This window comes from Cololabis saira, chromosome 13, assembly GCF_033807715.1.
Source record: "Cololabis saira isolate AMF1-May2022 chromosome 13, fColSai1.1, whole genome shotgun sequence".
Classification (NCBI taxonomy): Eukaryota; Metazoa; Chordata; class Actinopteri; order Beloniformes; family Belonidae; genus Cololabis; species Cololabis saira.
Window position 1 is genome coordinate 29,379,211 of NC_084599.1, and position 26,363 is coordinate 29,405,573.

The following is a 26,363-nucleotide window of genomic DNA, read 5'->3' on the forward strand; positions in this document are numbered from 1 at the left end:
CAGATTTTGGCTGTGTTCAGGCTTCCCGTCACAGACACCGAGATAAAGGAATCTGTGGAGTAAAGCTTATTCAGTTAAACCTCAGTCTGTTACTTTGATATGTAAAATACCAGAGGGGGTTGTTAATGAGTTTTAGCTGCTTTAGAGTAAATGAAGCTGTAAGTGATATTGGGTTAATTCATTTTAATTGACCATTTTACTTCATCTCTATCTCTCATTCTATATATTTGGGATGGAAAAAGTTTTTTCATTTACTTTTATATTTTTCTATTTAATTGTAAATAAAATAGCTGAACTGTCACAAAATTAAAAACTGATTTATTTCAAAGCCGTTGCAGTTTAAAAAAAACATGATCTTATAGTGTTTAAATGTTGAAAATAATGCAAGAAAACCTTTAATATACACAAGAAGTCATTGCAGAAATCTGTCAGGTTGATCCAAACACCCTGAATATGAATAACAATGTTCAGATGATCACTGGTTTCACCATCTTTCTTGCAGGACATACTGTAGTTTACATGGTCCTACATAGTTTACGTTGTTTATGCGTCATGGCTGCATTTTTCACGGCACATAAAACATAAACAGAGGTCTAATGCCCAATGTTGTTGCAACTTCACACTACAAACTTAACTTTGCAGTTGTATACATGATGATCTTCTGATTTAGATTCAACTCTGCGCTGTAAGCGAGTTGTACAGATACACTAGCCATCATAAATGCAGTGTAAGAAATTGTGGAAGTGACAGCAGTGGTTGCTGACCTGATCAATAATTCAGGCTCTCTGGCAGGGCTCATCAATAATAAACGACCGATTCAGTATTTGAGGTGGAATGATTCAAGAGTTTTGTTGCGGCTCCTGATTCGTTAGACAGGCCGTCAATCATCCATACATTCTCCTCCTGGAGCCCCGCCCACCTGCAATTTCCTTGACAACGCATTGTAAAGATGACGATGTGACAACCGGAAACGTACGTTATTTTCAAAATAAAACCGGATAACCTGTTGAACTCAAATGATAGTCATATAAAGGAGAATTCCACCAATTGTGTGTATTACAATCCCTTGCTTATCGTTACAATTTCTGATTCCCGTGTGAATCAGGCTACTGAAGAAATAGCTAGATCAAAATCCAAATCTGAATGTGCCTCATGTGTAGTTATTGTACAATACAGTTCTAACGTGGACAAGTAGGACTTTACAAATTTATTTCATCTTTAATTCTCCTTAATACTCTATTTTCTGTAAATAATGATTGTAATATTAAAACAGATATTAATTTTTAAGTACCTCAAGATAATATAACACATTACAAGATGCAGCATTTTGCTGAAAGTTGCTCATAGATGAGCAAATACCAGAAAACAAACAAATATAGTACAAAAACTTGATTTCAAGTGCTGGAAATCCTGCTGCTCCATTGTGTAGAGTTGGAATAATGCTGACAACACAACTTATACGATCAACAACATTTTTTTCAAAAACTTCTGATATAATTAATATTATAATCTTCTTGAAAAATACATTTGTTGTGATTACAGCTTCCCAGATGAAGGGATTTGCTTGTTTTCTTTCGATTACTTTATATACTTTTACCCTGTGGAAAAAAACCTGAAGATTTAGATAGTTGGTTTTTGTTGTTTGGTGGCCAGTGGGATAGTGGGTCAGCACCATTTCTAAGGATTTCTGGCACTGGAGTTGGTTGCCCTCCAAGCAGAGGGTCACCAGATAAATCAAAGGTCACCAGACCGATCAAAGGTCAACTGATCGATGTCCAGTTTTGTCATGTCCCAAAGTGTGTCTGGGCAGGACACTAAGCCCCTCACTGTGGAGGTGCCATCATGCCCAGGTTGATAGGGAGGGAAAACTGAGAGGACATTTTATCTAACTGTTATAAAATGATTTTCTTAAGAATTCAGCAGATCATACCAGTCAAAATAAGTACCTTTTAGTCCATCACCCGATTATTTTCCACTGCATTGGTATCTATACTTCAAGTATAAAAGAAACAAATACAAGAAAAAAGTATTTGCCAGACTTCACTTTCCTTTTGTTTTTAAAAAAGAATCAGTAAAAATCCAATGATTACACTTATGGCAGCACAAATTATTATTCAAATTTTAACAATAATTAAAGCTGCAAGCAGTGATGAACGGGCCCTCGCACCATTGTGCACGTTCAGGCTGCAGTGGAAGCGCTTGTATGACTTGCATGTAGATTCTTCAGGCCTGGACATTTAGCGGATTCAGCGGATGACACCAGCCACGACTCTCTATATCAAACCATTCAAAAGTTATGGCAGAAAATAGGAAATATCAGATATCGACCAATCAGAAGAAGGGACGGGGCTAATTCATGCCAATGAAGGTTAAGTACTCAATATTGAGTCCGATGACACGACCAACGAGTCTTTATGTCAAACCATTCAAAAGTTAGCCTATGGCATAAAGTAGGAACTATCAAATATGGACCAATCAGGTGAAGGGGGGGCGCGCTTTTTGTCGTCTATCGTCGCCATGGTAACACTTTTAAACATTTGTTTATTGGATTTTCACAGAAGTATACAAAGCAGAGGTAGTTTTGTAGTTACATGCAAACTTCCAGTACAACCCAGTAAATAGAAACCTTATAAAAGAAAAGACTGCGTTCAGCCATGGTAACACTTTTGACTGAGAAAAGTAATGTGCATCGTCGCAGGAGGGAGACGCACATTTTGATGTATAACACACCTGGGTGCACGTTACGGTTCGGGCCGCATTAACGGCCAAAGAAATGGCATAAATTGCGCCAAAATTACACGATTAATTACATTTTTTGCCAGGCCTGGCTTGCGTGCAAAATTTGGTGACTTTTGGGGCACGTTTAGGGGGGCAAAAAGGCCCCCCTAAACCCCCATTTCGTAGGAAGAAGGAGAAAAAAACTAGAAAGATTCTTACAGATACAATAGGGCCTTCGCACTGTCAGTGCTCGGGCCCTAATTGAATAAATAAATTCCATACATTGTCCTTATGATTTGAAAGACTTTTATTTTGAAATGAAATGCCCAAGGTTATACTGCGCCAGCGTGTCTGACTTGACGGTGGTGTTTCTGCGGGTGCTGAAAGCGGCGGACAGCAGCCGGATAGATATCTGCAAAGGTAAGCTTTTTTATCACTATTAGAGCAACGAATACATAAAAAGACAGATGATCCTTAAATATACTGCATATTTTTTTGAAAAGCTTTTAAGTGCGTCTATTATTAAGCAATTGCTTTTAGATAGAGCCGCTGATATAAGATGCTTCCCGAACAGCTGTTTCCATCGTGAAACCCATCAAAGGGACGCAGGACGCAGCCCGTAAAATGCATGCAGATCCGTGTTATCTGTGGATGGATGGAGGCTGTCGCTGCTGGAGTGGTCTTTGCTGGGACTCGGGGCCTGCCCTGTCCTGCAGAAAAAAGGCGTTTCACGGCCATCTCATTCATGAAACGTGCATTGAGCCATATGGGGCGCTCATGGAGTGAGATAAAATAATAAAAGATTGAGTTAGATGCTATCATGGTTTTCATGTCACAGTCAAACGGATGGCATTAATTGTGTGATAGTAATTTACATATACTGCACATACAGACATATACAGTGGGCTATACGTGTGTGTGAGGTATTTTTGTGTGATAATCTAGTTGTTGAGTCAGCCTTTTTCCACGACTTTGAAAAGTGAAATATCACAGGAAAAAAGGGGTTATCTGTCTGATATATGGATTTCCGTTCTTCAAAGTCGCGTCATTTAATGTAGGAGTCTGAACATGAACTAAACAGTTTCCAGGCCACATCTGCGTCCTCTGCTGACGGGCGGGGAAGTGACTGGCTGTTTGACCTGCAGGCATGAATGACGCATCTGACGCCTCTACCGGGAAGAGAAAAAAACCTGCACACCCATCCGTGATGTTTCACGAGACAAACCCTGCTTCAGGACCACAATGATGCCTTAGCACAACGGGATTTTCTTTAATTATGGTTTGGAGATACTAGTCGGTTTGCCAGTGGGAAGAATTACCTGCCTATACTGGTCGGGTGCACTGGTTACTTTTCAGCCGGTTAAAAGAGTTAAAGAAGTGATGTTGGTTGGAGCAGGGGCGAAAATCCCGGGGGGGACAGGGGGGACAAGTCCCCCCCATTAGTAAAGCTGTCCCCCCCTAGAATATTTTGAGACAGAATTAATAATTTTGGAACAATGCAGTAGTATTTAGTAGTGATGCACCAAAATGAAAATTTGTGGCCGAAACCGAAATAATAATAAACAGTAAAATCTCATCTCTACTTATTTTAGGTGAAAATCTACTTGAAACAGGTGACAATTGTTGTTTTTTTCCAGTGATGAGTATTGTTTTAAGTGTAATGAAATTTTTTTTAACTAAAAATGAGACATTTTAACTAGAAATAAGACAAATATGTTATGGGTTTTTGCAGTGTATTATGTCAGATGTGCTGTATTATTGCCACCTTCCACCTAATACCATTGTTTTGTATTACTCTAAGAAAGGTCTTCTGCCTGTTTGCGAGATAGAGTTGAAAATGTCAAAATGCTGTATTAAAGGAAGGCTAAAACTTTTATTCCTTGTCCCCCCCTGGATTTATTCTCTAAAATGTTACTGTTTATTGTCCCCCCCAACTATGAAACAGGATTTTCTTAGGTTTACTTAGTCGTTGCATAAAAGGTTCTTAGTTAATTATAAGCACAGCAGCTTTTATTTTAAAGCAGCCTCTTATAAAAGTGTGTGAAAGAAGAGTCCCAACCAGAAAGAAAACAAACGCACCGACAACAGAAAAAGCCTTGAGTGCTTTAACTGTGGAGTAAAGATCTACAGTAAAGCAGATAACTGCGGCAGAGAGGGAGACACCTGAGTAAATCTTTCACATAAAAGCCCAATTGTGGTGTAAAATAATTAAAAAACAGAGGTGAGGTTTGTGCGGCACACTGCAGCACTACAAACATCCTCCACATCATGCCTCACTGCTCCTTTTTGGGTTTCGGTATAGGGGGAAAAAAAATGAAAAGATGCTATTTTTAGCTTCTCCTCCTCTCATCTACATCCCCACGCTTTCTCAAAGAAAGAGGCACGTGATAGGAGGGGGAAAAAGCCATCTCAGGCTACCGTGGATCAGGACAGAGGCTCGGTAGCACTGCAGCCGTCTGTGTTTATTCATCATTAGTTATTTTGGTCCGGTTAGTGGCATATTGAAAACTGATGTGTCAAGGCAACATCTGGTCAGTCAGCTGAGATAAGTTAACAGCACATTAAATGGATTTTAACTAGATGGATTTTTTACCAGTAAGCTGGAGACTACGTGATCCACTTTTACTGTCCCACTTAAATATTTTGGCATCCACAGAAACAGAGCAGAGCAGGCTGACAGGAGAGACACAAACCCAAGCAGATTACTGACGGCTCACAGATCCCATGGCTGTAAACGCAACCTTTTAACAACCGTGATAACCTTCTCTGGTGAAATGATGTTCCGATACCATTTTTATTCTTTCTTTGGGTATTGGAGGATACATAGAGGACCCAGAGCCCTGTCGTAAAGCTGATTGTCTGCTCCTCTTTAACTGACAAGAAATATGATCCGTCTCATATTGTTTGGAGAGAGCAGGTTCTATCTGAGTTGTATTTCCAACCTCCAAAGACGACCGCGGTTGAATTGGTTTGATATTGGATATTGGATATTATGAATTCAACACCCATAAAACTTGTGATACACTGATTTTGGTCAAACCACTTGTGATGTGTTCATGGTCATCTAGACTATATATCACAAAACAGTAATTATTAAAAAATCATATATATGGGCATATATATGGGCTGATTTAAAAATCATATATATGGGATGATTTAAAGTGGTTTAATTAATTCAACACCCATAAAACTTGTGATACATACCACTGATTTTGGTCATATTGCTTGTGATGTGTTCATGGTCATCTAGACTATATATCACAAGAGAGTAATTATTATAAAATCATATATATGGGCTGATTTAATGAGGTTTAATGAAAACAATCAGTGTTATGTATCACAAGTTTTATGGGTGTTGAATTCATAATATCCAATATCCAATATATAACCAATTCAACCGCAGTCCAAAGACGTAACTTCCTGTGCTGGCTTTCAGAGCAACAAAGAACAAATGGGATTCTGGGGTTTAATATCAGATGGCTGATACCATTATTTTTAGCAGCATCTATTTCTGATGCTGATATTGATATCGGATCAATGCTACCTTTACAAGCCCTTTGGCCCAGGAATAAATCAATAGGCAGCAGGTGGAAAAGTCATACTGTAACATCCACATTTGGTAACGTTTGAACTGAGCTCAATTAAGTCACTTAAGTCAAATAATAAAAACATATTTGAGTGTCAGCTTCCTGTAGTGTTCAACATTTTATATGTGGGCCCAACAGGAGCTAAAAGTAGGCTACAGAACGGTATACAGGGAAGTTCACGGTTGATTTGCTGACTGTAAGGTGCTCTGGTCTTGTGGGCGGAAGACAGATTCGGATCATCACTCCTCCGCTATCGCACCTGGCAGTTGGTAAGACACTTTGTTTGTTTTAGCTCATATAAAAAGCTGCGCAGTGCATCATGTCCAACGTTCTCCACATTGGTCTTGTTTGTCCACATGACATCACTCCAGAGGTCTTGTGGTTTGTTCAGCAGCAGCTGGACAAACCTGAGACATGCTGCTTTTTTCTTTTTAGAGAGACGAGACTTTCTCTGGGCAACCTTTTCAAAGGAGCCATACGTGTTCAAACCTTTTCTAATTTCACAGTCATAAACTTTAACACATAGCATGCCAACAGAGACCTGTAGCATATCAGATATAGCTCTCGCAAAAAAGGAAGTACACTTTCTCAGTTCTTTTTTTAAATGTATTTTGACATACATCTGCAGATCAGGAGGTGATGATGCCATGACTGTTCATTTATCTCAGTAACTACTTTGTAACAGGATGATCTGGGGCCAGTTCTGGATCATTTATGTGTCTTAAGAAAGTCTGCTGATACTGATGAAGCAAGTGTGGCGCGGTGGCTGTAGCAGCACTTAGCTCTGGATCAGTCCAGCTCCTGCAGAGCATCAATCTCCTTTAGGTGACAGGTTTAGAGGAGCCCTTGGTGATGTCATTGTCCTGCCGTGGAGCCAACACTCTCAGTCATGATTGGAAAGAAACTTGAAAAAGAACTGCCCTGGTTACACCCAGACAAGGTGGAGGAGAGAAAACTGCATCTTCAGTAAAGATCAGCTGCACGCTTTGATGATATTTGATCATGTAAAAGTTATTTTATTTCTGTCTTATTTTTGTGACTCATCCTGATCTCTTGCAAAGATTCATAAAATGTGGTGGCCTTCACTGTTTGAAAAAAACCAGCCCAGCAGGAACAAAGATTACAGCTTTTAGGAGTACTTTTCTTTGTATTTTTAATTTCTTTCAAGGGCTGATTTAAAAAGAGAATCTTTCATCCACACTGCCATGTCCTTAATATTCGATCTAGCAGCTACTGTCAGAGTCCATTTGCCACTTCTTGTACAGCAGAGTTTGAAATCTCACATCACATCCCTCTTGGTGTTCAGTCTCGTCTCAGTGTCTCGTTTTTGCTCGTCAAATCACAAGAACGATGATTTCCACGGGATTATTTATTGTTGCTTTTAAACGGGACTCTTCTTTTTATAGATCATGTTTTGTAACTTAAAACCATGAGGAAACATTTTACATGAACTCTAAAAGCAAAAAAGACCAATGTTCATCTAATTTCTTGGAGCATTATTGTTTCTTTAGTTTGTGGACCAGATTAAGACTCCTTTACAAAAGATCTGAATCCTGTTTAGTTGCTTCTTCATAACAGGTTTAAAGGGTGCAGAAGTGAAAACAAAACAGATGTCATCACCAAGTAACACTCGTCGTGATTTGGAGTCTTTTAGTAGATGAGCAGAGGATATACACTTTTACAATAAATGAGCACAAAAAAACAACAAAACAAACTTTAATGCTTGAAAAAATCCTTCCTTAGAGAACGATTTGAAGAGATATGCACATTTCTCTCTCCAGGGTGCAAGATATTAAATTATTCAGGGAATATGGAGGAGTTTCACTGCGTAAAGGGCAGGAGTGCAGGACTAAAGTGGACACTGATTTCACTGCATCAAGGACACCTAACCAAGAACGACCATTCATCAATACAGTGATCTAAATGCACGGGTTTACCGTGAGAAACCTCACCTCTTCAATCCAGTTAGTGTTTACAAAAGCCACTGAAAAGCTTGGTTAGTGAAACAAGGAGCCTTATTTTAACCTTGACCATTGAGATTTTAGATCCGGATGTTCTGCCAAGAGGAATGTATGTTCATTTTTCTATTTCTTTTTCTATTTTTCTATTTTTCTATTTTTTTTTTTTCTATTTCTATTTCTATTCTATTCTATTCTATTCTAAATCCCTTTACAAATGCATGGCCGAGGCAAAAGAGGCTGCAGCTGTGTGTGGAGAATTTTGAAACGAATAATGAGACATTGACAAACCCATCATTTTTGCACACATTTAGAAATGTCTGCAGGGAGGATGATATGATAGAACTTTTAATCACTTGAAATTGTTAACAAAATAGCTGCAGAAGCTTCATTGCTCAATTTTGATTTGTGTCACTGACTCTCACTTGTGTATAGACAAAGTAAAAGGGCTGGAGATTCAGTAATTTAGACGCCTTTATAGATGACAGCGTTCTGTATTTTTGCCTGTTTAGTCAGGCAATATGCTTCCTTTAGCAAGCCAAAAGAAGAAATGGCACCCAAGACTGCTCGCATACAGGTGAGATTTGTAGGCAAAACAATTATCGACCAGCACTAAACTCACACAGCCCTGCCCCTGGTGTCATTTTAGATTTTATGTCTGCAAAAACTCTGCATTTGACTGTACATGATTTGATATGATAATTCTTGACTATTTTTCAAACAAATTGACCTTTTTTCCTTTCTTTTTATACACCATGGGCCTGATTTACTAAAGGTTTGCGTGCGTAAAAACGTGTGCAAACTTGACATCACCCGCAAACCAATGTGCAAGCTGATCTACTAACAGCGTGCAAATAGGATGCGCCTCTCAAATTAGCAAAATAGCACACGCTATTCATTTAGTACTTTTGCCCTGATGAATAATCAATATGGGGCGTACCCGCCAGAAATCGCTAAATACTGGGAGGGGAAAATGCAAATAGGTCAATTTACCACATGCAATGAGATTTACCAAGCCTGAAAGTTCTTGCGGGGATTGTGATTGCGTCTGTATTTAATACGTTCGAAAGGAAGGTGCTAATCTGCCCAGCATTACGCAGGGATGCTTGTTGGTGCCTGATTTGAGGACTGGGGTGGGGATGGCTCATCTTGTGGTGAGGATTCTCCACATGCAAAAGGAGAAATATTTTATTTGAATGTTAAATCGAGTATTATTCAGCAAAAGGTTGCCACAGGAGGCACATTCATTTTTTTATTTGTGATAATAAATAAATCACGTGTTTTCATGGAGAAAAAAGTGTTTCTTATTGTGCGCCTATACTTGTTCTGCAGTCATACCCCGGTGTTGTGCCGTATTCAGCACCCCTGCCGTGAAAAGCACCCCCTCGTCTGACAAAAATGATATTCTCATTCCGTGTCACGTTCTGTTTAGCGTCCAGTTTTGTGTTAATGATTCATGTTTAAATGCATGGATTCCACAATAGTCATACTTTCCCACAATCACAGTCACAGATAACAAAATCGGGTAAATGGTTATTGATGTCATTAATTAATAGCTTGCTTACTGTGTTGTCTTCCATAATATTTGTAAATATATATAATCTAAACTCCTAAGTATGTGTTTGTGTGAGTGTGTATATATAAATATATTGAAGTGTCAGTGTGTTGTTTTTTTTCTTGGTCTACTTATCATTGAATATACGAGGGGGTGCTTTTCACGGCAGGGGTGCTGAATACGGCACAACAATTTGCCTCTTCCACTAATATCTCTAACTCCAACTCGTCAAATTTCATTTTGCGCTCGCAAACCGTAAGACACGAACACCTCATTTAAATACTGAGGTTTGCACCTGTTATCAATTGCGCACGCAATCTTAGTTGATCACCCGCAAAACACACAACAACAGCACGTGCAAACTTTTTCACTGCACACGCAATTTAGTACTCTTTATTTAGGATCTTAGTAAATCGGGCCCCATGTGTTAAAGCTGCTCTCTTTCTGCAAACTTTTCGGCAGATTACTATGCACGGCTAAATGAAAGCAGCAGCGCTCCGCAGGCCGGAACACATTTCCATAATGAGAGTTAGTTAATTACTTTCAGATTAAGCGGGAGAGTCCTCATTCTGTAAGCGTTTGTATTAAATAAGAGTTTAGTGAAGGTTAAAAGAGAGCTCTTCCTCACAGCTAATCTCAGAGATGCAGTGCAACGGCTGCAGTCGTCTCGCAGTGGCGTCGCGTGCAGCATATGCTGAACAACCTCTTTAAAAAGCACACAATAGTTTGAGATGGTGCTCTACAGCAGACAGACTTCAAGCAGTGGCTGATCATTTTGAACCCCCTCTAATCTCTGCTTTAATAACCATCACATGCGTACATTTCTGTTGGGCCTGAGCAAGCTCAATAAATACAGATATGAGGACAAAGATCGCATGAGTGGATCATCCTTTCCATTGTATGTCACTGGCACTGCTCACACTGATGCCCCGGGGACCTCCCTCTGCCCAGCCTCATCCTCCAGCTCTTCTGACGGAGATGTGTAGGGATTTCCAAGCCGAGCAAGATATAATCTCTCCTACAGGTCCACGGTCTGCCCCAAGGCCTCCACCTGGTGTTACACAATTGAAACACATCCCCTGGGACACATTTCCATGCTGAGGAGCCGCAGATCTCGTCTGAGATCCTTCCAGATGATTCATATCCTTACCCTAACCTTAAGACGCTGCTTCGACAAAGGTCATGTTGTTTGCTCCTGATATCGTTGTTTCACTCATGACCATTATTAAAGGAGCTGTATGTAAGAGCAATAATAAAACGAATCATAAAATGACCCCGATATGTCAACAGACATTTAAAAATCATGTTCATTTCAAATACTTATGTCACTGACAACAGCACTCAAGCCAGGATATTTCAGTTTAAAAAGAGGAGTTGCAGCCCTCAACTGATGTTTATGTTGTCATTTTTTGTTTTGGCCTGAAGCTCCACCCTCCACCTATCTCCCAATCACCAAGTCAGTATTGTTTCTGAAGCTCCACCCTCCACCTATCTCCCAATCACCAAGTCAGTATTGTTTCTGAAGCTCCACCCTCCACCTATCTCCCAATCACCAAGTCAGTATTGTTTCTGAAGCTCCACCCTCCACCTATCTCCCAATCACCAAGTCAGTATTGTTTCTGAAGCTCCACCCTCCACCTATCTCCCAATCACCAAGTCAGTATTGTTTCGGCATGCGGGTTGCCAGCTCGGCTCTAATTATCGCAGCCATGGCAGCCTACGTTCCTGCTGCATTCTGCAGCATACCTGGCAACCTCTGGTCGGGGGGAGGAGGGGGAGGGTACACGCCGCTCAACAGTATTTTGAAAGTGACTGCAGTACCAGTTTTGGACATTTCTTACAGACGGCTCCTTTAAATGTTGGAATATAGACCGACTGGTACAGATGACTTCCTTTCTCTTCAATACAACTCATTGGAACAGAATCCTCAACTTACTGCAAATGCTACCCAATACAGTCCCGAAGTTGTGAATTACCTAAGAAGAGAAAAATAAAGAGACATGGGTTTGAGGGGTTTAGAAATTTTTTTACAGTCTGAAGAGACTGAAATACCTTAAAAACTAGATTTTTTTTTCTCTAAGTTTTATAACTTCTATTTGCCTTATACGTGTTTATATGCGGTATCAATGTAAGACTGCAAACTCAGCTCAAAGTGGGCTGTCAATAAACTGAGTATGCACAGGAATACCTGCAGAGCCGAGCAGACACGTTGGTACGGCAGTAACACAAGTACAAGCATTTCCAATAAACCTGGCCAAAGAGGAAACTGAACACCAACCTTGGCTGTTCGGTGATCAAATGTAATTACATGTAATCTTACTTCCAGTTGGTCTTTGTGAAATTGAGAAACGTCAGTGTCCCATTTTCACATTCTTAATTTGGTTTGTTTCAGTTCCCAAAGTCAAACATGGTAACACAGGCCTGATGTCAACTTGAGCATTTTGGGCATTTCATTTGTTTGAATAGAAATAGACATACAGTTATTATAGTGGCAGAGGCACTTGGGGCCTGAATCAGTGTAGTGTGACTTATGTTTCCTGTGAACCTATCTAACGTTATGTTGGCTATATATTCGCTCACATCACACCTAGCACCCTCTACCCTCTTAGAAACCATTAAAGTGTTTCCGAAGTGTCGGGTTTTCTTCAATTTTTAAACAAGCATCTCTCTGTTCCTTCATGTAAGCCGATAGCTCTGAGGAAGGTGCTTTTGTTTTGTTTGCGCTCCATTCCCTGAGAGTTTTGGTATTCCAATGCAGCCGAGCTGAGATAACGGTCTAAATATAGAGGCGGGCCGAGGGACCCAGAGTGTCCCGTGGACCCAGGTCATTGTATTCTCAAGAGTGGCCAAGGTCTCTCAGCCTTGAATCCTGTTAGGTGGTCACACAACAGCAGTTATTTCAATTGAGTTTGACTGTATCTGGCTGTAAAAACTAAAAAAAAAGCAAAGCAGACCCACCGTATTTTTGTTTTCCTATCTTTTGTTATCCATTTTCTAGTACACATCCAGCTGTGGTTGGCTGGTTACTTTGAATGTTTTTTTTGTTTTTTTCCCCACCCTCATTGGAAAGAACAGATAATTTGGCTCTCAGTTTGTTTCTCCATCAGGGCCAGGCTTTATGGGATGACACATTCTTACTGTAGAACCACCAACAGTCATTCACTAGTCTCTACTCTTTGAGATGGTTTTTGTTGATGCTACTTTTGTTGTCACTCTGCTGACATCACATCCTTCCTTGCTCTGATTGGTGTGTTTATTCTTGTCTAACTGGTTTCCAGAGGCAGTTTTGTCTGCATCAGTTTGTATTACCGCCTTTAAGTCAAAGTTGAATCCACAGAAACCAAATGTATTCACTGAATTGAAGATTCAATGAAAAAATAAGTCATCCCAAACGAATATGGATGACTGGCCAGGCTACTATGGAACCCTTTTGTAAACATTTTTTCATTATTGTTATCGTTATTCTTTTTTCTCTTGGAATGAGATTGTCAAATAAGTAGTCTAAGCCAATTTTTTATTTATTTTTTTTTTTTTAGCAAAATGAGACATTTTTTTTACTTATTTATTCGTTTGAAGGATGCGTTAATACTTTAAGGGGATTTTTTTTCTTTCTTTTTTGGCCCAGCTGTAGTTTCTTTAACGTTCTCCAGCCAGGAAACTGACACGTTTGCTGAATTACAAGCATAATTCCCCTCCGCATACCTCCACTGGCTGTCTGTTAGGTGTAGGATTGAATCTTAAAATATATTCCTTGTTTTTAAGTGCTTGAATAGATAAGCTAATAGAGTCTTAAATAGAAGGAAATGAAGCCTAAACTGATAAGCTTATCGGTCTTAAAAGATAAGACCGATAAGCTGGGATAGCTTCATCTTATCTGCTGGACCTGTTCCATTGACAATTCATTATTCCATCCATTCCTTCTCCACTCTATGAAGTACAAGTGGCACGCTTCTACAACTTAATACAAACCAAAAGAACATTAACGTCGATTTCGAGTTGAACCGAAAGCAAAAGCAATTGTCTGTAAAACCATAACAAATACATTGGTTTGCTGCTATTTATGAAGCATGTAGGATAGTAAAGTTACCACTGGCACATAAGAAGTCTTTCACTGATATTATTGTTATGTTAGGGATGGTTGTCAGGTCTTTAATGCGCTGTAATTAAGCTGTAATGTTTAAATTGTCCCATGAAGGACACATCATCAGCGTGTTTGGGCACCACTTTTTTTTCTCAACAGCATACAGTACAGTATATCCAGCCAGCGGTCCCAGCTCTTTCCCTCTTAGAGACAGTTTTGAAAGATTGCTAAAAAAAACAAGGGGAGATTTGAAACAACATTTGGAAACAAAAATCTTTGCCAACGATTATCAGCACAAATTTCAGCTAACATACTGACGCTAAAGTGTTGCTTATAGTTTACTCCTCCAACATCGTGCCTGATTCACTCCAACATTTTGCTGATGTAGAAAATTGGACGGGTTTGTTCTTTTCCCCCGACTGTGCAGTATGCTGCTTTGATTAATATCCAGAAAGCCAATGTGCAGCTTGTAACCCCAGCTAGTTAATCACTGTCATCTCTTATGCTGAGTCTAATACATGCCACAAGAGTCTTTTGTCTTGTTAAACGTCTGCATTTAGAACTTGAATCGGTAACGTGTACATGAAAGCATTGGACTTTTTCTTTGTCTTGAACATTTTCAAGCAACTAATCACTGCAGCTTTAATATACATTTTCCTCTTATTGTCATAGTATAAAATGTTTTTCCCAGTTTAGCCTCAAGTTGGGAAGAGAAAGGTGGTGGGATATAACCTCAGATTACTTAATATGAGGTTACCGGTAAATTCATAGTCCCAGAATTGTGTTTAGAATTAATAGGTAAGCATCATTCTGTTAGATTATTGCACCAGTCGCAAGTACAAGCGAACGAAATACAGATTACGTCTCACCACAAGTGCATAAACAGTTACTGTAGAATAAATGCTTTCAATATGAGGTTGTTGGATATATATATCCACATGGATGAAGGAACACCACCTTCATCTAATCCTCTCCCAGGCTGAACTGTTGGTGATCCCAGCCAACCAGTCCATCCAGAACAACATCAATGTTAAATCACATCTTCACCCCTTTCTCCTGCCAAGATTGTGAGAAACTTGCGTGTCAAGATCGATGACCGGTTGTCCTTCTCATCTGTATCCCAAACTTCCTGCTTTATGTTACAAACATATGAAAATTGAAACTGTACCTATCTGAACATGTCATACAACTCTTGGTTATTGTTATCTTTCACTTTGATTACTGCAATGCTCTTCTTCCAGCATGGACAGTTAAAGCAGCACTATGTAATTTTTCCACCTTAATATCATATTTTCAGAGTCATTGTGATGGTACATCAACTTCCAACAGGTTTAATGAACCTCTGTCATGGTCTGAGGGGTCTGTATCGCCTTCACTGGAACTATGTAACTTTGAGGTGCATGGTAGGAACCCTTCCACACTAAAAAACTACACATTTTTACGGCTTTGACTGCTTTACGGCATACGTCACTTCCCCCTCCTTCCCGATTCGTAGTCGAGACGAAAGCTGGGCGGGGCTTGGAGCGCAGAGCTCAGCAGAAGCTGCTATCATGAACGAAGCAGTGAAAAAACCGAAGAAAATAAAAGTTTTATCGGAGGAGGCGAAAATAAATATCGCCCGGCCATCACTCGCTGGCGTGAAATAAAAAACGAGGAGGGATGTCCGACAAGAGAGACAGAATTGTTATGATACAAATGTAAATGTAGAGTTCTATGTTCAATAAGAATCAAAATTAGAATGTTTTCACATACAGGGGATTCGTCTTGGGTTCTAGTATTTTTCCTGAGAACTGTAAAATTGTGCAGGGCTGATCTGCAAAATATAAGGAATGGGCCTTCAGTTATTCACAGGTTATAAAGTATTTTTTTATTTTGTCAGTAAGTATGTTGGACTACTAATTTATGACGAAGTCCCTCTAAAAAACGTTTGTAGTTTGGGGCGCATTATCTGGCTGAAACAGGACAGGGGGGCGGGGGTGACTTCACTAATAAAACCAAGTTGAACTTAGTGATTTTCAACATCGTCTTATTATATTGTTTAGCCAAAAATAGATACATTACCTCTTCGCTATCCATCCTGCAAACGACCGCTGAAAACAGAAAAGTAGTTTTGAAAGTCCGTCCCGTCTCATTCAATATCAAAACAAATGCAGCGACGGGGACAGGATCTTTCCGGCAGTACGCGCTGGTGCTCATGGGAAACGTAGTGTTCTTTCTGGTAAAGCACTACCGCTTTTGTCCAAAGGAGCCTCCAAACTCAACAAAAGCTGAAAGTTACATTGTGCTGCTTTAAACCCTACCGATGGCCTAGAACCCAACGGCACGTGTGTGTTCAGCAAGCCAAAAATGGCTCGCGTTTCATGGTTACTCACTGAACTCCACTGGTTACCCATGGCCATGCGAGTTCAAGTCACCAATACTTGCCTACGTAGTGATTTCTGGGTCTGGACCCAGTTATTTAAACTCTATCCTTAAGGCTTATAGTCCTGCCCGATCATTACGACCAATGATCATTACAACCATACGTTCCTCTGTGGGACGCCGTCTGGCACCGCCACCCCTACACAGAAGGCAATCCAGACTGTTCTGCTTTGTGGTTCCACACTGATAGATTGATCTACCAGTTTCTATCAGAGGAAAAAACCTCCTGAAGATGCCTCTCTTCAGAGAGCACCTCTTCTCCCAACGCCATACTAAATCCTAATTTATCTAAATGACATCGAAACAGCACTTTTCCATATTCACTTCTCTAGAGATCTACTTTGCCCTTTATATTTTTTGGCATCTACCATGCTTCTCTTATAGTATTTATTCAATTGATTAAACACCTAATGCCAGAGTCTTTAACTGCACTTCTTGATTGTTGTTTCTCACTTTGGATAAAAGCGTCTGCTAATAAGTAACTGTACCTGTAGTTTACATGTTATTTAGCTTTTCTCAGTTTGACAATGTCACTGAAAGGTCTTTAACATACCATGGGTAGGGTGACCTATACCTATTGAAAGGTTGCTTCACCTAGTAAATAAATTGATTTAAAGATCTTACTTGTGCCTCTCCCACAGATGGCCTCGGCAACAGCAACCTATGGACAGAAGGAGTCTTCAGACCAGAACTTTGACTACATGTTCAAGATCCTCATCATTGGCAACAGCAGTGTGGGCAAAACCTCCTTTTTGTTCCGCTATGCCGACGACTCTTTCACGCCAGCTTTTGTCAGTACAGTGGGGATCGACTTTAAGGTGAAGACCATCTACAGGAATGACAAGAGGATCAAATTGCAGATCTGGGTAAGACTACAAGAAAAAAGATGAGAGATGTGCATTTTTAAGAAGAAAGTGATTCAACTAAATTTAATAATTCACATTTAATTCCAACTGAAATGAAAAGTAAATCCATGAAAAGCTTCTAGTTTTCTGTTTTATGATTTCTGTTTTGTGATTCTTTGTCATGTTTCTGTTTTCATTATTCTCAGTCTCCACACAAACTTTATTAAATTGACAAAATTAGAAGGAAAAAAAATCCTTCCTCAATTTTGAAACAACAAACCTTTTTTAATCTTTTAAGGTTTCTTTGGGATTTTTGGGAAAAATCACATTTAGGAGATAATGATGTCTCCCACAAATTGGTTCTGAAACCTCAAACATAATACTCACATAACTTTTGAATTTATTGGGAACTGTTTTCTTTCCAGTTAAGGCAGGTTTCCACAAGCCAGGGGTCCAGAGTAAAACCAAGAACCTGGAAATGTAACGTGTTTGTAACGTGTCTTTGCTGGTTGCCAAATAAATGCAGTATCAGAAGACAATGGCAAAGAAGAAGGAAAAAAGAAAAGAAAAACAAACTTTTATGACAAAATGTTCATGAAGGACATGACATGGTTGTTTCCATATCCTGCAATGGTAGGGATTCATTTTACACAACCAATTGCTTGCATTATACCATCATTTTGTGAGGAGACGTGTTCATCACCTACAGTATGCAAAGCATCTTGGGAAGAGCGTCAAAGAGTTGAACTTTGCCCAAGTTTATGCAAATGAAGGTGTCCACGGGGAGGGCATTATCTAATCAAAGTAGGCATTATTCTCTCCATTGTTGCATTCAATAGCGAATTTCTCCTCATGTTTATTGCATTAGCAGTCGTAACAAAAGGAGTATGTGAACATTTTTAAAGGTGCTCTATTGGATTGAGATCTGGTGACTGGAGGTCATTTCAGTACAGTGAATTCATTGTCATGTTCAAGGAACTAGTCTGAGATGATTCACGCTTTATGACATTGTGCGTTATCCTGCTGGAAGTAGCCATCAGAAGTTGGTACACTGTGGTCATAAAGGGATGGACATGGTCAGCAACAGGTAGGCTGTGGCATTGACACAATGCTCAATTGGTACCAATGGGCCCAAAGTGTGCCAGGAAAATATCCCCCACACTATTACACCACCACCAGCCTGAACCGTTGGTACAAGGCAGGATGGATCCATGTTTTCATGTTGTTGACGCCAAATTCTGACCCTCGCAGCAGAAATTCCCGGCAACGTTTTTCCAATCTTCTGTTGTCCCATTTTGGTGAGCCTGCGCGAATTGTAGCCTCAGTTTCCTGTTTTTAGCTGACAAGAGAGGTACCTGGTGTGGTCTTCTGCTGCTGTAGCCCATCCGCCTCATGTTTCGACGTGCTGTGCGTTCAGAGATGCTCTTCCTTGGTTGTAACAAGGGGTTATTTGAGTTACTGTTGCCTCTCTATCAGCTTGAAGCAGTCCGGCCGTTCTCTTCTGACCTCTGGCATCAGAGAGGCATTTGCGCCCACAGAACTGCCAGTCATTGGATACTTTCTCTTTTTCTGACCATTCTCTGTAAACCTTAGAGATGGTTGTGGGTGAAAATCCCAGTAGATCTGCCCGTCTGGCACCAACAACCACGCCACGTTCAGAGTCACTTAAATCACCTTTCTTCCACATTCTGACCATATCTACATGTCTAAATGCATAGAGTTGCTGCCATGTGATTGGCTGATTTAAATTTTGCGTTAACGACCAGTTGGACAGGTGTACCTGATAAAGTGGCCGGTGAGTGCAGCTTATATTGCCACCTGCTAATAGTATTGGACTAGTTCACTACAAATCAGCCTGATGGATGTTTGTTTTAAGAATCAACATTTGAAATGCTTCACATATTCTCTTTGCCCCTGAAGACACATCTAAAAGGTGGCATCTGCACATTTTTATTTTATTTTTTTTTTACTTTTTGTCAATGTCATTCACAAACCATCTCTGTTTTCACCTTCAGCACATTCCTGAGCATACACATGTTAAAAATCTGTCTTCACCGCTGTTTCACATTTTTACTTTTTTAAATGTAAAGCAGTGTTGGATTCCTTGTAAAGCACTTTATTTATTCAACTTGCACATTTAACAGTTTTCTGACAAGCTCTGTTTTTGTTAGGTATGTATTCATGTTTTTATTATTATTATTAGCAACGTGGAAGGTTTTTCTTGTGAGTGTCCAGTGTTCAAGCCCTTCTAATTCCTTTGTGTAATAGCTGGCTTTACGTCCTACTTTTCTATTATTGTTTGCAAAAGCTACTTTAAAAACACTTTGGAGAAACTAGTTAGTTTAAGAATACCAGAGACGTTTTAATGTAAACAAGACACCCCACTACGGTTGGGTTTCCTGTATCTGTGTCCCGTGGGTTTCCCCACTCCCCCGCTCCTTTAGGAGACTAACAGCAGGTTCGGAGTCTATTGAATCCTGTGGGAAAAGTGAACGTGAGCACAGATTATTACCAATTCCTTTGCCCCAATGTAACCTAAGTAAATATGGGACACATTTTTCAAAAGCCACATACCTTCTTAACATTCTGACACCAAAATGGCAATTTTCAGACCGAAAAATTAGGAGAAAATTAACTTTGTTTAAGACCTGTCTCTGTCTGAGCAACACGCTCTCGTGAGATTTGGCTCTCATAGTTCTCCTCTCTGGTGGTGCTGATTCAGAGATTCAGAGTCGTCGGCCACTGCAGAACTGCCAACGTCGTTTTCCCATCGGATAAACTTTAAAACTAAGATAAAACTTGCTTCTTTGCTTAATAATACTGTTATTGTTATTATCGAAGTCTTTTTGGAAGGGAAAAAAAGAATATTAGACTGATCCAATGATCTTGTACTGGGTTGATATCAGACATTAAGGTAGCAGATAAAAAAAAACGAGCAGCAAAATAAGGCGCAAATATTAAAGTTGTACTTTAATACACACACGTTCACAACACTTCCAAAACGATGTGGGGAGAGGGGCGACCACAGCCACTTAGGAGACAGGAAGTGTATATCATTTCATACCATTGGCAGAAACGGTAATGCGTGATCTTCTGTATAGAGTATCTTTGAGAATACTTCCAGCACCTTTTTGGCACCTTTTTGTAGTGTCACAAAGCAGGTTCAAATGATGAGGGAGGAAGGTGATGCTGCATCAGTGTGATGCCTGAGATTAATAGTAAATTACATATTGTGGCTGTCTCGTGTATTCTGGTTGATTTTCATAATGCAGCATAAAATATTTGATGGGATATTTTATAACACTTCTGATGGAGTTTTATGAAGTGGACGGTGATTTCAGTGAACATGCATAGCATCCCCTCCTTTTCATCTTATTCATTCAAATCAACTTAGTGAAGGGGTCCTAAAAAAACAAAACAGAAACAAAGATCAAATAGTGAGAGCAAATTACAGTGACATGGCCTCGGGAATGCAGGAGCAGGCAGGATGATGTTTCCTCTGATGCTTTCTTGGTTAAAAGACCTCAACTGTAAATGCAGAAAAGCATTAAAGAGCAGAATGCTGGAAAAATAGCCTTTCTAAAGGTCATTAAGATGCAAGAAATTGATATTTCAGTGTCACGTTGTTCAACATTGCACTGGTTCCACCGTTACATGACATTTTGCAGTTGCCAGAGCTGCAACTGTGAGCATGAGGTGGGGGGGCGGCCGCCTCTGTTGTTAGCCTTTGCCTGGTCTCGCCTCTGGGAAGAAAGATGCGACTGACCAATCAGAGCACAAGAAACCCATGACTGGGTGCTGCTCTCCCTTCCCCCATTACTACATATCTCCCTCAGTAGCTATCACTACTCCTTACAAACACACACAGACAAAAACATGGAGAAATCCACACACAACTCGATTAAAAAGGAACATTTGAGCACAAATAAAGAAATTCTGTATGTCTTTTACTGAGAGCAGTTAATTTTATTTCTGCTTATCTGACCTGTCATGTCGATTTCCATACTCTCACACTGCACGTTATCTCAGCAGTTACACGTGCATGTGTGTCTGTCTCAGTGTGTGGTCACTGCTAAACACTTAAGATTATTAAAGCTTTCCCCTTTTTTGATTAACCTCTTTACAGCACAAAAGTGAGCATTCTGATGTAGGACAATAGCTAAAGACTTGTCATACATTTTGTCATTCATTCTAAAATGACAGTAAATGGAGGAAATGTCAGTCTGCATGAGCAGGTATGACAGAATCCCTCCCTCATGTGACATCTATTGATAATGTCCCTTAACAACCTATTCTCTGCCTCTGCTGGCCCATGGTGTTTCCTTCAACATGTTTTGGCATGGATAGTTCTAATTTACAAATGCACCTTGGTGGGTGAGGAGCTTGTTTTGTTTTTTCAGTGGCTATATGTTTCAGGCATCCTAATCACTTGAACAGACTCATCTTGCATCTGCAGCTAGTTTCTCTTCCATCTTCAGGCTCACAATGGTGAACACATCCACACCTTGATACATCCCCTGTTGAAGACTTGTGGTTACAGTTTTACAAGATTCAAATATAGCCCTGGCTTTTTTGTTAAAACTGATATGATTGTGTTTTGTTCTGCAGCTGTGGTCTCAGAAATCATATTCATTTTATGTTTTCCTTTGAGCTCCATCCTTCACTTTCATAGCAGCCGTTTTACCCAACTTCCTCCATGAATTACCCTGCAGTAGAGTTTAGTTTGGATTTATGCTTCTCCGACTATTTTAATCACAGTTTAGGAGGCAGGAAAAATGCTCAGCGGAAGACTATGTAAGTTACAGTCCATTTTAGTTTATTACATTGCCAACCTTATTCCTATTTGTGCTATGACCTTTTTTTAACATTATTCCCTGTTGGGAAAAACAAAGATTTCACTCTCATTCTGCTTTCCTTTTTTTCTATTATGTTCTGCTTTCAACTCTCATGGAAAGCACAAAGTAGAGTATTCATTATATAACACCACTCTGTGCTTCCTACACTGAGGATATAGATGTAGGACTAATGTTTTTACACTGAACCACCCGCAGCATAAACTGAGTGGATGAGGGCTGTTATTTAACAATAGTATATTTGTAACATTTGGACGATAAAGGACAGAACCAGAGCTGTTTTCCAATAGATGTTATACCATTTTTTGAATTATTTTTTGTTGTAATTTGACAATGATCAAGTAAGATTCAGTGGAGACAAGCTAATATCTATTTCAAAGTTTATATTAAGACGTTTTTGTCTACATGATTCAGTATGGGACACTTTATTTCCTATAAGGAATTAAGTCTAAAGGACTTGCATTTTATATGACACGAGCTATTAAAATTGTACTTAATTATATTTATATTAACTATATCTGTGGGACATTCACAGTTGGATGCAGTTTTTATTCTGATCTAGCAGTTTGGGTTGTGAATTACATTAAAAACTCACAAAAAGATCAAACATGCCTCAAAGAGATGAAGCCATTTCATTTCACTTAGCTCCTTTTTAAGCCCAGAGGACTTAAAGAAGATTTTGTTAAAAACTAAAAAACAGCAGAACTACAACCCTGGCTACATTCGAATGTGATAGATTTTACCTACAAATACCTCTGTATTGGGCTTTTTATTGAGCTTAAACTGTTAAGAAATGTGAGGCGTAGGAGTCGACAGCATATTGCTTTACAGGGATGGATACGTTACTTGCAGGAGCAGTGGCTTCCTAGACCTAGAGTTTGTTTTTTTTACTGGTTGCCTGGTAACATCACATTAACACAAAAACCTCTGCAGGCTCCAATTTTAAATTCTTGTACAGCTACATCTGCTAATCTTTCCCCAAAAGGTTATGGGCTACATAAAATAAATCCATCCATCCATCCATCCATTTTCTATATCCGATTAATCCTGCACGGGGTCACTGGGGTCTGCTGGAGCCTATCCCGGCTCATTACAGGAGAAAGGCAGGGATACATCCTGGACAGGTCATCAGTCTATCGCTGCATAAAATAAATACTTTCTCAAATTGTTTCTCACCTCCAGTACAAACTATTATCGTACTTTCCTCCTCCCAGACTGCAGTTGATGTCCCCCCTTTTCACCCTGCTGATCACCTTAGTGACATGAATGAGCTTGAATCTGAGAAAGATAAAACACAGGATTTTTGCCACCAGATACATTTAAATCCAATGACTCCTGAGTCCCAAGGAACACAAGCTATAATCCACCGTAATCATGTGATAGTGGATGTTTTTGTCATCTCAGGTGGTAAAAGAAAGCCACCTAAAGTAACTACTTAGATACTTCACCCAGTATGCTAACTGATACATCGTTTGGGATCAATCAAACGATCAGCGTTTGAGGAATTTGCAGCTCTTTATCATTTATTATTAGATGCACAAACAGTTATAATTTTTAACATGTAGGGGAATCATTTTGAATGCCACATTGAGTGTGTGCAGTGTCAGGATTGAGAATAGCAGGACTCAGATGCAGGAGACGGAGGCAGCCGGAGTAACAACAAACATGGTTTATTCAAAAAGCAAAAGTGCAGCTGAGCACGGTTCCAAAATATAAGCGCGACAAAAAACCAAAGTCTTGACATGACACATGGTGGGGAGAACAGTACGGATCCACAGGGGAAAGACAAGGTTTGACGAGACACAGGTGCAAACGATCAGGGCAGATGGGACCAAGGGAAGTCAAGACAAAACTTGAACAAAAGGACATGGGATTTCAAAATAAAACAGGAACCTAAATACAAAAACTGTGAGAAAACCTAAAACCGTGCCAGAACCCCAAAACTGTGATATGCAGGAATCTATCCACTGAGTGGACTAGTTGTAAACTTTTAAACATAAGGATGAAATAATGAAACAAGGTATGCTTTGGCTGGGATTATCATTTTTCTGCACTGCAGACAGTGTTTTACCATTTTACGAGCCAAATTCTTCATTAAACTCACTGCTTTGCTATCTGTCAAAGGGACTTCAATAATTTACGGAACCCCTTGAAACATTTATTCCAAGCCCATTCAGCAAATAGTGAGTTTCGGAAAATTATCTTTTAAAAAATGTTTGCCAATGCATTACAACTGAGAGTGCAGAGCAAAGTTTTGTAATCCTTTCTGCTCTGCAGTGGTCAGCAGCTTTCCAACAGCAGTGAGGACTGGGTTTTTTCCACAACAGAGATAAACTTAACATCTATACTGAACAGTTCTGAATCTCACTACCTCAGAGAGAGTGCTGTGGTAATTTAAAGTGTTGGATCAAGTACCGTATGTAAAAGCATTTAATTACCAGATTAGACATCCCAGATGCTCACTGAGGCACTTGAGTATCCCTGACTGGACTGTTGAGGTAAAACCACCTTCTCTGTGAAGATAAATTGCAGTTTTGATGTATCATTCAGGCTAATTTCATTTATTTTAAATTCTACGACTCTGTGGTTATTTTAATTGGTTGTATCTTGTATTTTGTATTTGTATTTATTTATTTAGCACAATTTTAAAAAAATAGTGCAAGGAGGGAACGAAGCCCAGAGGGCTTGTACAGAGTTCCACCCCCGTCATCTACTGTAAAAAGAAAATTAAATGTACAAACATAAGAAAACTCTAATTATAAACATGAAAAGAAAACAAGGATACATAATAGAGAATACATTGAAAAATTAAGACATGAGATGTTTTTTCAGCAATTTTTTGAAGGATATAAATGACAATGTGGACCTCAGAGACATATCTAAATTGTTCCAGAGTTTAGGACCTCTAAATGAAATATTAAACTGATGAAAAGATGTTCGACAGAAGGGTAAATGTAGGTTGACACTGTGTCTAGTTGAGTATGAATGCAAGTCAGATGAAAAACTAAAGAAATTATGAAAGGTGTCCGGAAGATCTTGCTTATTGTTGATAAACTTGTGCACAAATAAACATGAGTGAAAAACATTGAGTTTATGAATGTGTAATATAGAGTATTTTTTGAACAGAGGTGCGGATGGATTATGTCTATTGGACATAGAGATTGATCTCAGGAATCTCTTCTGGATTATCAGTAGTTTGGATAAAGGATGGATAAATTGCAGACTTATCTTATCTTAATATTTGTTTGGTGTGTTTGCAGTGTCTCCATTTTTTTTTTAGCTTATTTTGAAAATATAAAACTGTACTTTGAGTCTAATCTGTCAGAAGTCGCTTTGAATTTAATTTTTGTACATTAGTGAGTTAAGGAGTGAGTTTTGTTTTTCTTTTCCCAGGACACAGCCGGTCAGGAGCGTTACCGCACCATCACCACAGCTTACTACCGAGGAGCCATGGGATTCATCCTCATGTATGACATCACAAACGAAGAATCTTTCAACGCCGTCCAGGACTGGTGCGTAGCTGGCTGGAGCTAGAAGGGGGGGCGGGGGAACGTATAATAAGACTGTAAGCTGATACCTACCTGTGAGAGGGGTTGGTGCATTGATCATGGACAAAACACTACATCTGGAATGTCAGCAGTAGTCTGGAAATTAATTCAGACACACAGTAGATAAAGGATGGGGGGCAGATGATGTGGTGTAGGTTTCAATGTATTTATTTTTTTAACAGCCCACAGTATCTGTTTCCTCCATGTTTGCAGAAAAATCCAGTGCTGCAAAGCTCATGATCTTTTATTTTTTTGGTGTGCTGTTGGGACTTTGGCTCGGTATAATGTGAAACCGTCTGCCTTTTGTACGCTGTACACTAAGGAACTTACCATTCAAGTGTTACTACTCTCTGTCTTGAACGGAAATTTCTTGTGTCCTTTTTACATTTAAAGGACGAAAACGGTTTTAATCATGTGATTATGTAAGAAAAAACATGTTTAGATTGAGTCCAGCTAGTGCGTGGGCTTAAGAAAACCATTATAAATGTTATTTTTTGTGCTGGATTTGAACAAAAACCCTCATCCTCTTTGCTTCACTGCATTTCATATTCCATTTGGCACCTTCATAATTGCTTTGACAGCTCTGATGATGGGAACACTATGCTTTCTACTTTCTCTCACTCACTCACTGAAGTGTTGCTTCATCTCCTTTGTTAAGCAATAAGCCCATGACAGAGACATGACATCTGCCTGCTGGTTTTATTTTTATTTTATTTCATTTTATTTAAAACTCTGGTTACTGTAAGATCCAGAACTTGCTTTCAGAATCCCATGCAGCTTAGAGAGAAATCATTGAA

The 26,363-nt window shown here is 39.5% G+C and overlaps 1 protein-coding gene across 1 annotated transcript in view; it reads left to right on the forward strand.

Annotated features, from left to right (window-relative positions):
- Positions 1–3,063: 3,063 nt before the first annotated feature.
- Positions 3,064–26,363, forward strand: part of LOC133458556 (ras-related protein Rab-3A) — a 32,480-nt gene continuing 9,180 nt past the window's right edge. Inside the window, exons 1-3 of the mRNA XM_061738588.1 lie at positions 3,064–3,138; positions 16,962–17,186; positions 25,412–25,530. Coding sequence (XP_061594572.1) covers positions 16,962–17,186; positions 25,412–25,530 — 344 coding nt within the window. The 5' untranslated portion in view covers positions 3,064–3,138. The remainder of the gene's footprint in view (positions 3,139–16,961; positions 17,187–25,411; positions 25,531–26,363) is intronic.